Source organism: Podarcis gaigeae (genome assembly GCF_964106915.1).
Source record: "Podarcis gaigeae genome assembly, chromosome: 9".
Taxonomy (NCBI): domain Eukaryota; kingdom Metazoa; phylum Chordata; class Lepidosauria; order Squamata; family Lacertidae; genus Podarcis; species Podarcis gaigeae.
In genome coordinates this window covers 30591940-30604581 of record NC_139685.1, presented here as the reverse complement: position 1 = coordinate 30604581, position 12642 = coordinate 30591940, and the positions used below count along the sequence as shown (strand labels likewise).

Sequence of the window (12642 nt, the reverse complement as noted above, 5' to 3'; positions counted from 1 at the left end):
TTCTAAATTTAGCAGAAATTCATGCTTTGTAGTTCAACTCCTCTTTTGCAGCTTTCTAGAGGAGTGTTTGTACTGTAGTACACTGCAGAAAGCTTTTTACTATCAGACTGCCTGCCTTTCTAAATATATATTGGATGTTTGTCTTTCCACATGGAAAAGCACTCGGTTGGTTTTCTTTTCCAGGGGCAAATTTTCTACAGAGTAATTCTGTGAATTCTTAATTTGCATACAGGTATACAGTGGTACCTCGGGTTAAGAACTTAATTTGTTCTGGAGCTCCATTCTTAAACTGAAACTGTTCTTAACCTGAGGTACCACTAATGGGACCTCCCACTGCCACCGCGCCGCCGGAGCACAACTTTGGTTCTCATCCTGAAGCAAAGTTCTTAACCCGTGGTACTATTCTATTTCTGGGTTAGCGGAGTCTGTAACCTGAAGCGCCTGTAACCCGAGGTACCACATGATTTAGGGACGCGGGTGGCGCTGTGGTCTAAACCACTGAGCCTAGGGCTTGCCAATCAGAAGGTCGGTGGTTCAAATCCCCACGACGGTGTGAGCTCCCGTTGTTCAGTCCCAGCTCCTGCCCACCTAGCAGTTCGAAAGCACACCAAAGTGCAGCTAGATAAATAGGTACCGCTCCAGCGGGAAGGTAAACGGCATTTCCATGTGCTGCTCTGGTTCGCCAGAAGTGGCTTAGTCATTCTGGCCACATGACCCGGAAGCTGTCTTCGGACTAATGCCGGCTCCCTCGGCCTGTAGAGCGAGATGAGCGCGCAACCCCAGAGTCGTCTATGACTGGGCCTAACGGTCAGGGGCACCTTTACCTTTATACATGATTTGCTTTTTGTCCTTCTGTCTGTCACACACTTGCCTCCCCCCAAAAAAATTTTTTAGACATGTTAAGCAATGCTAGGAACATAATCAGCTTCTAATTTAAACCATATGAAACAGGATGGGTGGGGGCTCCAGGCACCTTCTTCCTTGTTTGGGAAGGAAAATTCCCAGATACCAACCACTACTCTTACCATCCCCTATATTGTTTTGTAGGGGAAAGGAAGATATCTTGAGAAGGGGAAACATATGTAATGGTTTGAAATGATTCTATTGATTGTAGCCTCCACATATCTCCCTTTCAAAATACTTCCTTCTTCCATTAAAAGGATTTTTAAAGGTATGGTTGCATACCTTCACTTTCCTACTGCAAGATCACAATATGGATAGCACTGGAAAAATGGATGGCAAGGGAAAAGAGCCTAGAATGGATACATTTAGAAGCAGCGGTGAGCTTATTGTAAACTGAGCTAGCTGAGCTGGGATGCTGAAATAATAATGGATGGAAGGAGCAGGAATGCAAACCTTGTTTCTCAGAGAAGGATGACCACTTTCAACAATTAAATTCAGGACAAACATGGACACTGATCGCGAAAATCTGGGAATGCTATAGAAGTTGTATTAAAGATATTGGTGTTGGCAGGCTTTTCATCCCCTGGTATCAGCGCAATTCCTTCTGGAGCAGTGCACGTTTTCGATAAAAAGAAATATCATACATGTTCTATCGTAGTACACTGATAAGCACTGGAAATACTTTTTTATTAATACATAGGAGTTGACATTCGGGCAAGAGGTCTACACCTTCCGACATGAAGAGAAAATGCTGCTTCTTACTAGTTTTGAAATGTAACAAAATTATTTTTGTGTAACAAAATTCTTAGAAGGGTGATTTAGGTATTCACAATATGTATTTCATATATAAAACCTGAGATTCATACAGGAAAGCATTTCATCCCTCTAGAATAGTTTTGATAAGACAAGATGATGAAAGACCTGTTCCTCTTAGAATTCTGAATCACAATATGATTGCAAATTAAATAAATGCTCCAAATCAGTTTAAGGGAGATGACTGATTAATTTGTTTGAAACAAAATGCTCTGAAGGCAATAAGTGAGCAGAAAGAAAGGAATTTTAGATTTCTTTTGTTGGACAGGAAAGAAGCACAGCTTGATATTGCGTAGTGATGAATTCTGTATTTCAGTGTAATATTCTTTTGCATAGGAACTGGCACATTCCATTGCTCAAGCTTTGTATTTTAATTAAGTGGCATATTTCAAATATCTAATACTGAAAGGAGTACTGAGGAAAAAGATATCATTAGGTTCTGCCTCCTGAAGACAAAAGGTGGGTGGGAGAAATGGCATGTTACTACAAGAAATAGCAGCCCTGTTCATGAGCTACCATCAGGTATTTAAGTTCTCAGAGGTTTCTTTATGCCTCAAGGCAAAATAGTGGCACAGTCATTTGTGCAAAACCCATTTCATAAATTTTAAAATCTACAATAAATTATTATTGTGTCATAGAAATTGCTTTCTACCTGTTGAGTGAAAATTCACATAATTGATTTCTCTGTTATATTCATCATATATGTTTCTGTGCATAGGTGCCGGCTCCTAGGGTCCAGGGCACTTTCAGCCCCCTCATTGTTTTTTTGGGTGAGATCCCCCTATCAGATGTTGGGTAGTGGGTGCACACCTTGCTCAAGGCTCTCAAACACAATCTTCCTTGCATGAAGAAGTTTACAAAGGGCTGTTTGAAAGTGCTCTGCTCCCTTTCAAAGTTGCAACAAATCACTGTGATGCCAAGCGATTGACAGGTGGGCATTGCCACCCACCTGCCAACTTTGGCCTGCAAGGGGTGGTGAAGATAAGGTTCTAGTGTTCTGGCCAGAAAACATTTCCCACCCCTGATGTATTCGCTTGTTGGCATTAAGAGAGCATACCAGCAATTTATGGTAGATTATACCCAGATAATACAAACCTATGTGTGTTTACTTGGAAACAAGTTGTACTTATTCAGTGGGAATAACTCCCTAGTTTAGGATTGTGGGTTTCATGCTGTAATTTTCTTTATTGGCCAAGATCTCTCAGCTAAGATGTCAGTCATCCTGTTAAATAATTACCTTTTGTTGGTCTCTGTCAAACACAGTTCAGATAGGTAGCCGTGTTGGTCTGCCATAGTCAAAACAAAAAAATTCCTTTCAGTAGCACCTTAAAGACCAACTAAGTCAGTTCTTGGTATGAGCTTTCGTGTGCATGCACACGAAAGCTCATACCAAGAACTGACTTAGTTGGTCTTTAAGGTGCTACTGGAAGGAATTTTTTTGTTTAAACACAGTTCAGTTACAGCTAAAAGTCAGCTTTATGTAGTTTGATTAATAGTTTTGCTCCTGTTACTTACATACCTGATTATACAAATATATAAATTATATATTATCTGTTTAATCCCTTTACAGGTGGACTTAAATTGAATGTAGATCAGAATTTCAAGTAATCTGGCCTGATGTGCATACAGAAGGAATGAAGCATGGATGTGAAAGAACGCAGACCTTATTGCTCCCTGACAAAGGGCAGAAGAGACAAGGAACGGCGTTACACAAATTCTTCAACAGAAAACGATGAGTGCAGAGTTCCTACACAGAAGTCCTACAGCTCAAGTGAAACTTTGAAAGCTTTTGATCATGATTCCTCCAGATTGCTGTATGGAAACCGGGTAAAAGACTTGGTCCACCGGGAGTCAGATGAGTATAGCAGACAAGGTAGGCATACTATTCTTAAGCAGTTAACAGATACATTTGTATACCAGTATGCAGAATTCATACTTTAGGTGATCCCTTAATGTCAGTCTTATAAATGGTTCAGGAATGTTTGAAATTTCTCTCATAATACTATTGCATTTGCTTTACACTCCTTTAACAAATGGCAGGGGATTTAGACATGATCATTACTTTAAAAAATACTCTGATTTAATCTCTAAGGTTTGCTGAGAATGTCCTCTTTCCTATGTATATTCCAAATCAAATACAACAAAGGCATTTGTTGGAACATTTGTGAGATTCTTATTTTGTGGGTTACAAATACTCACGCAATGTACTCAGTCCCTGAAAGCAACAAGCAGCACGGGCTTCAGCCTTGGTTCCTTGCCAGCCCACACAGCTGGTAAGACAACTGCAGAACTATTTTGACTTGCCATATTGTTGTGGAGCTGTTCCAAGGAAACAAAGATCCTGTCTTTTCCAGTTCATTTTTGACACTGCCACTTGTGAGGTTTAAGCACCTTTACAAGAACGTATGTATATAGGCATGAGCACATGGGACTCGTCAACATGTGAAGGTAGCCCATCTAGGAGAAGGAAAACTCTAATCCGAAACCTCTGCTGCCTTGTGGGATATCTTCGGGAGAAGGAAAGGCTAAGGAGTAAGCCCTGCACTATCCAGAGTGGAGTCCCTAAGACGGTTGGATGGTCCCTTGTAAGCCTCCTTCTGGCAACTCCTGCATCCAAGCTGGTGTCAATTATATTGCTCTGTTTTCCTTTAGAGCACATCAGCAAGGCCAAGGGGGTGTCTTCTTGTCTGGACAGCCCAGAGCCTCCATACACACTGCCCGGCCTTGCTCCCCAGGGAGGTCACTTCGGTGCTGTTAGTGCAGCAGTTTGACTTTACCTCTGGAAGTACCTTCCATTGTCTCTTGAAATATGTGGGTCCCAACAGCAGGAACATTGACAGGCTGTGAAAAAAAGCACTTTGTGACTACTTCATTATAACAGAAGTACTTTCCCCAGAAGATTTACCGAAATATGAACTTCAACGTCTTTGGTTCAGGTTCTGTCATAAATCAGTATAGATAAACAGGGCTAGGGAACCTGTGGCAATACAGATGTAATTTGCTGACATACAGTTGAAATACTGAGTGATTTTGGTCTTATAAAGCAATGCATAACTTGACTGTTGGAAGAAGGCTTCAACAGAACGTATGTAAAACTTGAAATTGTCATTCTTCAGGATATTCCTGGCCTTTAGATAAATGATTTTAGACTATAATTAGGATTGATGTGGCATTACCTGAGGGTACTTTCAGATGCTTCCATTGTAGCCTGGCTCTATCTGCAATACTGCAGTGCTGTTCACTTCAGGAGGCATATAAGCATGGCAAGTTCTAGTAAATTACCACCATTCCCTTGGATGGTGTTCAGCTAATCCACGTTATTTTCTGGTCAGCCAGAGGCAACTTGATCAGAATGTCAGAAATGCTTTTGAAAAAAGACTTGCACCACTTCTCTCTATAATAAGGATAAGAATTAAATTTGTATAATTAAGCTTTCCTCTTCAAAGGATATGCAGTCATACCTCGGGTTACAGACGTTTCAGGTTGTGTTTTTTTGGGTTACAGACCCGCCGAAACCTGGAAGTACCAGAACGGGTTACTTCCGGGTTTCAGCGGTCACGCATGCGCAGAAGCGCTAAATCACACTTTGTGCATGCACAGAAGCTCCAAATCGCAACCCACTCGTGCACAGATGCGCCGCTGCGGGTTGCGAACACTGAGGGTTGCGAATGTGCATCCTGCATGGATCACGTCCACTGTAAATATTGGAATTGCCTTGAATTATTTTAATGAATTATTGATTCATTAATTTTAAACTAATGTAAGAATATAGGGCTCCTAGATAAGGCCAGTTGACCACCTAGACCAGCATCCTCTTCTCACAATGGCCAACCAGATGCTTGTGGGAAACTAGCAAGCTGGATTCAAGCACAATAACACTCTCCCATCATTTCATTTCCAGCAGTTAGTATTCAGAAGCACTGTAAATTCAGAAGCAATTATAAATAGTTGCATTTTATTTTTAAAGAAAATTTGTGAGCTAGCTACTGTTGTATATTAATTCTCAAGGTGGCATACAATTGAAAGTACAAAACAATACATTAACAGTCAAGAAGTAAAATAATATAAAATTACAGAAATTGTACTATGACTATTCTTGGCACCACTGAACCATTAAAGAAGCCTTAAACTAGTTGTTGAATATGCTAGAATGCCTGGACAAATTAAAAAATATATTTGCTGGCATCACGAAGAAATCAGAATGGGCTTCCAGGCAAGCTTTTTCTGGGCAGGGCATTCAAAATTAGAGACACCACAGCTGAAAATATGCTTTCTCTAACCACCAACCTGAAATGTTGGTGCGACTTGGTAAGGGTTTCCAGGAGTATAGAGTTTGGTCATGTTCATGTGGTGAAAGGGAATCTTTCAGACAGCTGGTGTAGTTTATTTATATGTTGTTTTTCTACGATTACCAATGTCTAAAGCATCTCACAATAAGCATTACAGTAATCAAAATGCAGAACAATATTTGAAAAATAAATAATTACAAATATCAAATACAGCAAAATACAGCAAAGTAAACAGTTGGATAAACATACGCATAATTTCAGTGGGTAGCATTCAGCTACATTTGACTCAAAGTAGACCCGCAGAAATTAATGGGCCTAACTTAGTCGTGTTCATTCATTTTAATGCTTCTAATCTGTGTCACAATTAATATGTACCAAGTATTATATGAAATTCAGAATTCAGAATAAAATATAAATAGCTAACTTTTGTTATTTGTAGTTGCTAGTGCAGTTTTTGCTGCTTTTTCAGTGACCACAGAAGCCACAGCAGCCAGATTTTAATTAAATTTGTTATCTTCTCACCAGCTCATCTCCTCCAAAAGGGAAAAGCTGGGGAGGTGCAATGATGTTACCCCCCTCCCTGCCCAATGTATTCTGGTTTGGTGCTAAACCATGGAGAGCTCTATAGGTAACTGTGCAGCATTTTGAATTTTAACTGGAAATCATTTTTGCTTTATAACAACTGGTGATAGATGCTCTCAGTAGTTGGTCACAGTAAACTAGATGCCGCATTTGGTGGGAACTGACCTTTCTGATAAATCTTCAAAGGCACCCTTCTATACAACATTGTAGTGGTACAGTGTAAAGATAATTAGGGCATGGACAGCAGACCATACTATCTGTGTCCGGGAGAGGCTACAGGAGGTACACCGATCTTTGCATAACTGGTGAAAGGTACAGCTTACCATGGATGCCACTTGGGCCACCAGTGACAACACTGGATCTCCCAGCAGACACCAACAATGTGCAACCCCATCTAGGATTGTTCTTTATTCAAATAACCGCCTACTAACTACCCTTTTATCTAGACTGAGCTTCAGTTTGTTGACACGATACAATCCATTACTCATCCCAAAATTAAAGGAAATTAAAAAGGAAATTTCTATGCAGCGTGGATTGCTGTTTTGAGCAAGTTCAGAAAAACCATGTATCTATAGATCTGGGACGCGGGTGGCGCTGTGGGTAAAACCTCAGCGCCTAGGACTTGCTGATCATAAGGTCGGTGGTTCGAATCCCCGCGGCGGGGTGAGCTCCCGTCGTTCGGTCCCAGCTCCTGCCCACCTAGCAGTTCGAAAGCACCCTTAAGTGCAAGTAGATAAATAGGTACCACTTTATAGCGGGAAGGTGGCGCTGGTGCTGGCTCGCCAGCTGCAGCTTCGTCACGCTGGCCACGTGACCCGGAAGTGTCTTCGGACGGCGCCGGCTCCCGGCCTCTTGAGCAAAATGAGCGCGCAGCCCTAGAGTCCGTCATGACTGGCCCGTACGGGCAGGGGTACCTTTATAGATCTTCTACTGCTTTTCTTAATCAGACTCATATGTGCATTTGTAGTGCTGGATTATAATGTGTGCTTAAAGAATTAATAGGGGTATTAGTGTAATATGGTAAAAAGGTAAAGGTACCCCTGCCCATGCGGGCCAGTCTTGCCACACTCTAGGGTTGTGCGCTCATCTCACTCTATAGGCCGGGAGCCAGCGCTGTCCGCAGACACTTCCGGGTCATGTGGCCAGCGTGACAAGCTGCATCTGGCGAGCCAGCAGAGCACACGGAACGCCGTTTACCTTCCCGCTAGTAAGCGGTCCCTATTTATCTACTTGCACCCGGAGGTGCTTTCGAACTGCTAGGTTGGCAGGCGCTGGGACCGAACGACGGGAGCTCACCCCGCCGCGGGGATTCGAACCGCCGACCATGCGATCGGCAAGTCCTAGGCACTGAGGTTTTACCCACAGCGCCACCCGTGTCCCCAGTGTAATATGGTAGAGAGTACTTATTTTTTCTTACTGTACCATGTTCTTCACAAAAGTGTATAATTCCTTTAGCTACCAGTCAGCCAGTATACATGGGGTTTTGGCAGCTGAACTTGGAGTGAAATGGCAGTTCCTGGAGTATTATCTATAGTGGCATATGGGTCTATCCAGTTTACTTGTTGGTCTTTTAAAAGCATTTGGTCTGGCCTATTGGCTTCTTTTAATGCTTGTTGTTTTAGCAGCTGTGATTACTACTGGTAGCTTTGAGAAAGTTCAGATTACCCTTGGCATGCTTAGATAATGACAGGGTCAAGGAGCATATTTTAATAAACATAAAAGTATAAATCATTCTAGCATTAACCTCTTTACATTGGGTCTTCTTCAGAAAGAGATTGCATTTGGTATACTGCAAAGAAACAAAGTACGCTGATATGTTAATAAGTAAATGTAATAATTTTTACATTAATATACAATCAGTTGGAACTGTTGCATTTAGGTCCTGCTTTTGGGCTTCCTGCCGGTTGGTCACCAGAAGAAATAGACCTTTGGTCTGAGCCAGCAAGGCTCCTCTTCTATTCTAATTAAATACTTCTCTACATCAGACAATGTAATATGATTTATTATTATTTTTTAAAAGTATCCAATGTGCCACAGTACCTTGTTTGCTGGTCAAATAAAAGCTGAAGTAGGCAACTGATGAACTTCTGTTTGTATAGTATCTGATTCTGGGTGGAAATTTGGCACTATGAAATCATTACTTAAAGCTTCTTTTTGTAGTGTATACGAGCTTGTTTATTTTTTATAAAAAGTTTTAAAGATAGATGTGATGATGATAAAGAAATGTAAATTACTTTCTACCATCTAAGTATGTAAATACAATGTTCTGCTATCAAGGATAAATTATGCAAATTGATTTGCATTAATGCAATTTTATTTTGCATATTTATGATAATTCCAATATTTGAATTTTCAAAGAATTTATATTGAGGTTACAGGACAGCTAACTGCAAACCTAGTGTCATGTATTTCAAAACAAGCCCATCATCTGCTTCCATTGCTGTATTTTACCTACCCTGTTCCAAATCAAAATTAAAAATAATAATCAGTGAACTATAAGACTGTCTTTTTAAGGACTGCAAAAATCAAAAACATTAATCAGAACTTCAGTATTTAATTAATGTGAATCCAAAGTTTATTACTTTTTAAATATTAGCTACTCAACATGAATCATCGGGAGAGCTATATGATTAATCTTATTCAGTTGCTATAAATGTCAACTGCAGCATGAAAAGATTTAAATTACCATGGTTTTCTTTCTTTTAAACTTTAAATGCCTGTATTTAAACATACCACTTAAACAAATCTGTCTTATCATTCTTACATACCAAATGTATATGTCCCACCTTCTTTTAAAGATTTACAGGCTGATCTCAACAACTACTTGAAAGCAAGTCCTTTAGAATTCCTACTTCCTTTGTAAGAACATTTAGGCTTACAGGCGTAAAGGCTTTTTGACTGTAAGGCTGGAGATTTGGCAAGAAACAGAAAAAAGAATAAAATGGAAAATAAAATTGTCTTCCATTGGTTTAATTCAAAACCACAAAATGCCAGCCAGAGCAGAAGGGCCTTATTTTATGAAGATACTCAAATGCTGTGATGAGCAACTCTCCTGAGGAAGTTTCATAACTGTGGGACAGTCAGCAGCAATCTCTATATGTTGATGAAACTTTCAAGAAAGCAACCTTTGTGAATTTTAGGGTATGCCATTTGTCACTCTTTTTTTTTGCTTGGAACCATGGAACACCAAAGCAATTCCCGAAATTCATGATCCTCCCCCCCAACTGAAGCCAAACGTTTGTTCTAGTTTTGTGCCATTTGGTGCTCCAAACCCTGCATTTTGTGCCACTTTGCAAAATTTACCCCGGGTAAATTCTCTACCAAATGCAGTTTCTGCAACAGTCTTAAAAGGCTTTAATCTAACTTTGAGGTGAAGAAAGGCATTAATAAAAGTAACTAGGTCTTAAAGCTTTCCCACCTGATAGATTGTGAATGTGTTCATATCACCACCGCAACCTGGTTTGCCAAGCATTATGACCAAGGGAACTGGACTTACTGTGACAGGTGTCTTTAAAAGCCCCAGGTTACAGTGCCTGCCAGCCATCCTTGTCTTAGTCTTGTCAGAATACATTTTCAGTTGTCTTTTTCATAGCCATTCCTTGATGCCCTCAGATACTATGTAAAATAATAGACACTCCATAATGTGCAGTGGTGTGTTTGATTCTGTTTATTGAAGGCTCACTACTACCCTTTGCAATCCTAACATTAACATGTATAAACAGACCAAAGCAGGTTTATGTGATCTGAATTAAAGTCGTAAGGAAAACATGAACATGACTGAGGTGAATTGGTGCTTTCTTTTAAACTAAAAAGTATGGGCTTTTTAGAACTGTGTAGCTAGTAGGATAACTCTGGTAACAACCAACTGACTGCTGTCACCTTCAGCCTACATACCAACAAATTTCTTATTCCTGCTGTAAAGAGTTTACAAAATGGGCGGGGGGAGATAAAAGTGCTTTTCATCTTCAAAGCGTTTTGGAAACATAATCTAATTAATCCTCAGTACACCCCTGTGAGTTAGGCACATAAGTATTTGAAAAAGAAACAGAGTTTGAGGTTTTGTTTCTAAGGGCAATTTTACAGGAGGCTTACATTGCTAAAGCAACTTCTGCAGTTATATTTTCCATATCTATATATCGTACTTCCTTCGGCTAGTGTTAGCACATGATAATCCTAGTTAACTGGCATCCAAGGCAGCATTTTTGCTATTGCAGAAGATAAGAGAGGGCTTCCAGCTCTTTGGTACATGTTATGCTACTGCTGTATGAGGCAGCTCATGCTATAGTATGGAGGCAAGACGGAACAAAACAAGGGAAAGAATCTCATCAAATGCCGCCAAGGAACCAAAGGTAATGAGACAGAAGCAGAAAGGAGGTAGCAACACAACAACCCTTAACAGGTTGGAGAACCGGGCCAAAGCTGACAAAATAAAGTTAAAACGTTAGCAGGGTTAAATTCAACAGTAAAAATTACGCCATGAAAAAAGGAAAAGATGGAGTAATTAGAATATGCAACAGTAAGGTAGAGGTAAAGGGACCCCTGACCATTAGGTCCAGTTGTGACTGACTCTGGGGTTGCGGAGCTCATCTCGCTTTATTGGCCAAGGGAGCCGGCGTACAGCTTCCGGGTCATGTGGCCAGCATGACTAAGCCGCTTCTGGCGAACCAGAGCAGTGCATGGAAACACCGTTTACCTTCCCGCCGGAGCGGTACCTATTTATCTACTTCCATGGGACGCGGGTGGCGCTGTGGTCTAAACCACAGAGCCTAGGACTTGCCGATCAGAAGGTCGGCGGTTCGAATCCCCGCGACAGGGTGAGCTCCCGTTGCTCGGTCCCAGCTCCTGCCAACCAGTAAGGGGTAATAAAAAGGAACCATGGAAGGGAGGAAGGGAAGCTGATGTCTGCAGAAGTGGGTTGAGTGGGAAAGGATTCTCTTAACTACAAGGCTCATGGATAGGAAAGAAGGTGCAGTGTGGAAATGTTTAACATTGCAATACTGTGGTGCCTAAGGCTACCATAATTGTAGAAGGAAATTCATTGGAAATAAATCATTTCATTGGGTTTAAAATGACTGATGATGCAGAAAAATCCAAGCTTTGCCCTGTTCTGTTATAATGTATGGAAAACAGGATTGTAACAATAGATGATACAAGGAAGATCTATAGAAACAGTGGGTTCTAGGAGAGAATTTATTGCATATTGCTCTGATGCCTGGCTGACGGAACAGTATTTTAGTTTTATGAGTAATCTACATAAATTAGAGAAGCCTAACACACCGCAAACAGAGGATTCCAGGGGACTTGGTGCCTCCCATGCACACATACACACACACTCACACCCCAGTCTGGGATATTCACTCTCAATTAGAGAGAGGTTTTTTTTTAGAGCTGTGGAGACAGCATTTTCAAGGCTAAGCATACATGAGACAAAATGTGAGTTACTATTTTGCAACTAACACCTTGTTCAGCAACTGGCAGACTTCCCTAATTCATTTTCTTTATTTCTAAGATGGGAGCTTTTCATATAGTATGAAGATACCTGAGAGTCTTAATCAGCTAATGTTTGTAAAGTGCTATGAGCTTATTGGGTTGATGGTGTTATCATTGTAAGTGCTAAGCATTATTATCAACGTGATTACATCCGAAGGTGATAGTGGACTGGTGCCAATGGTCTTGGCTTCATCTTTCCTATTTTTAATTTTACTCTTTTGCCAACATATTTAGATTCAGAGTTTTACATGTTTCATTCCTTTCATAGTAATCGTGTAAGGCCAGAAGACTATTTGTGTAATGATTAACATTGGTCTGCCCACATTCATGTCGCAAGCTTTTTTCTTAGTAGTTTTCTTTTTAGGAAGTGTCAGAAACTAAAGGGAGAGTCTCATGACTATGATTCAAGGTGACTTTTCTTTAAGGTGTATATAAGAAAAATAGGTGAATCCATATTTATGCCAGCATATCAGTATTTATAATAACTTCAGTGTGTTCTAGAGCAGCCAGAGTATGAACAAAAGAGATGGCAGCTGTGGCCCATTCTCCATACGAAGGCCACCTC

At 40.6% G+C, this 12642-nt stretch overlaps 1 protein-coding gene across 37 annotated transcripts in view; it reads left to right on the top strand.

Annotated features, from left to right (window-relative positions):
* The window catches only part of TENM3 (teneurin transmembrane protein 3), a 1240854-nt gene that overhangs the window by 930207 nt on the left and 298005 nt on the right, over positions 1 to 12642 (top strand). For all 37 annotated transcript variants that reach the window (XM_083755214.1, XM_083755180.1, XM_083755191.1 and 34 more), the window contains one exon: positions 3287 to 3589. In XM_083755214.1, the coding sequence (XP_083611340.1) occupies positions 3358 to 3589 (232 nt within the window). In that variant the 5' untranslated portion in view covers positions 3287 to 3357. The remainder of the gene's footprint in view (positions 1 to 3286; positions 3590 to 12642) is intronic.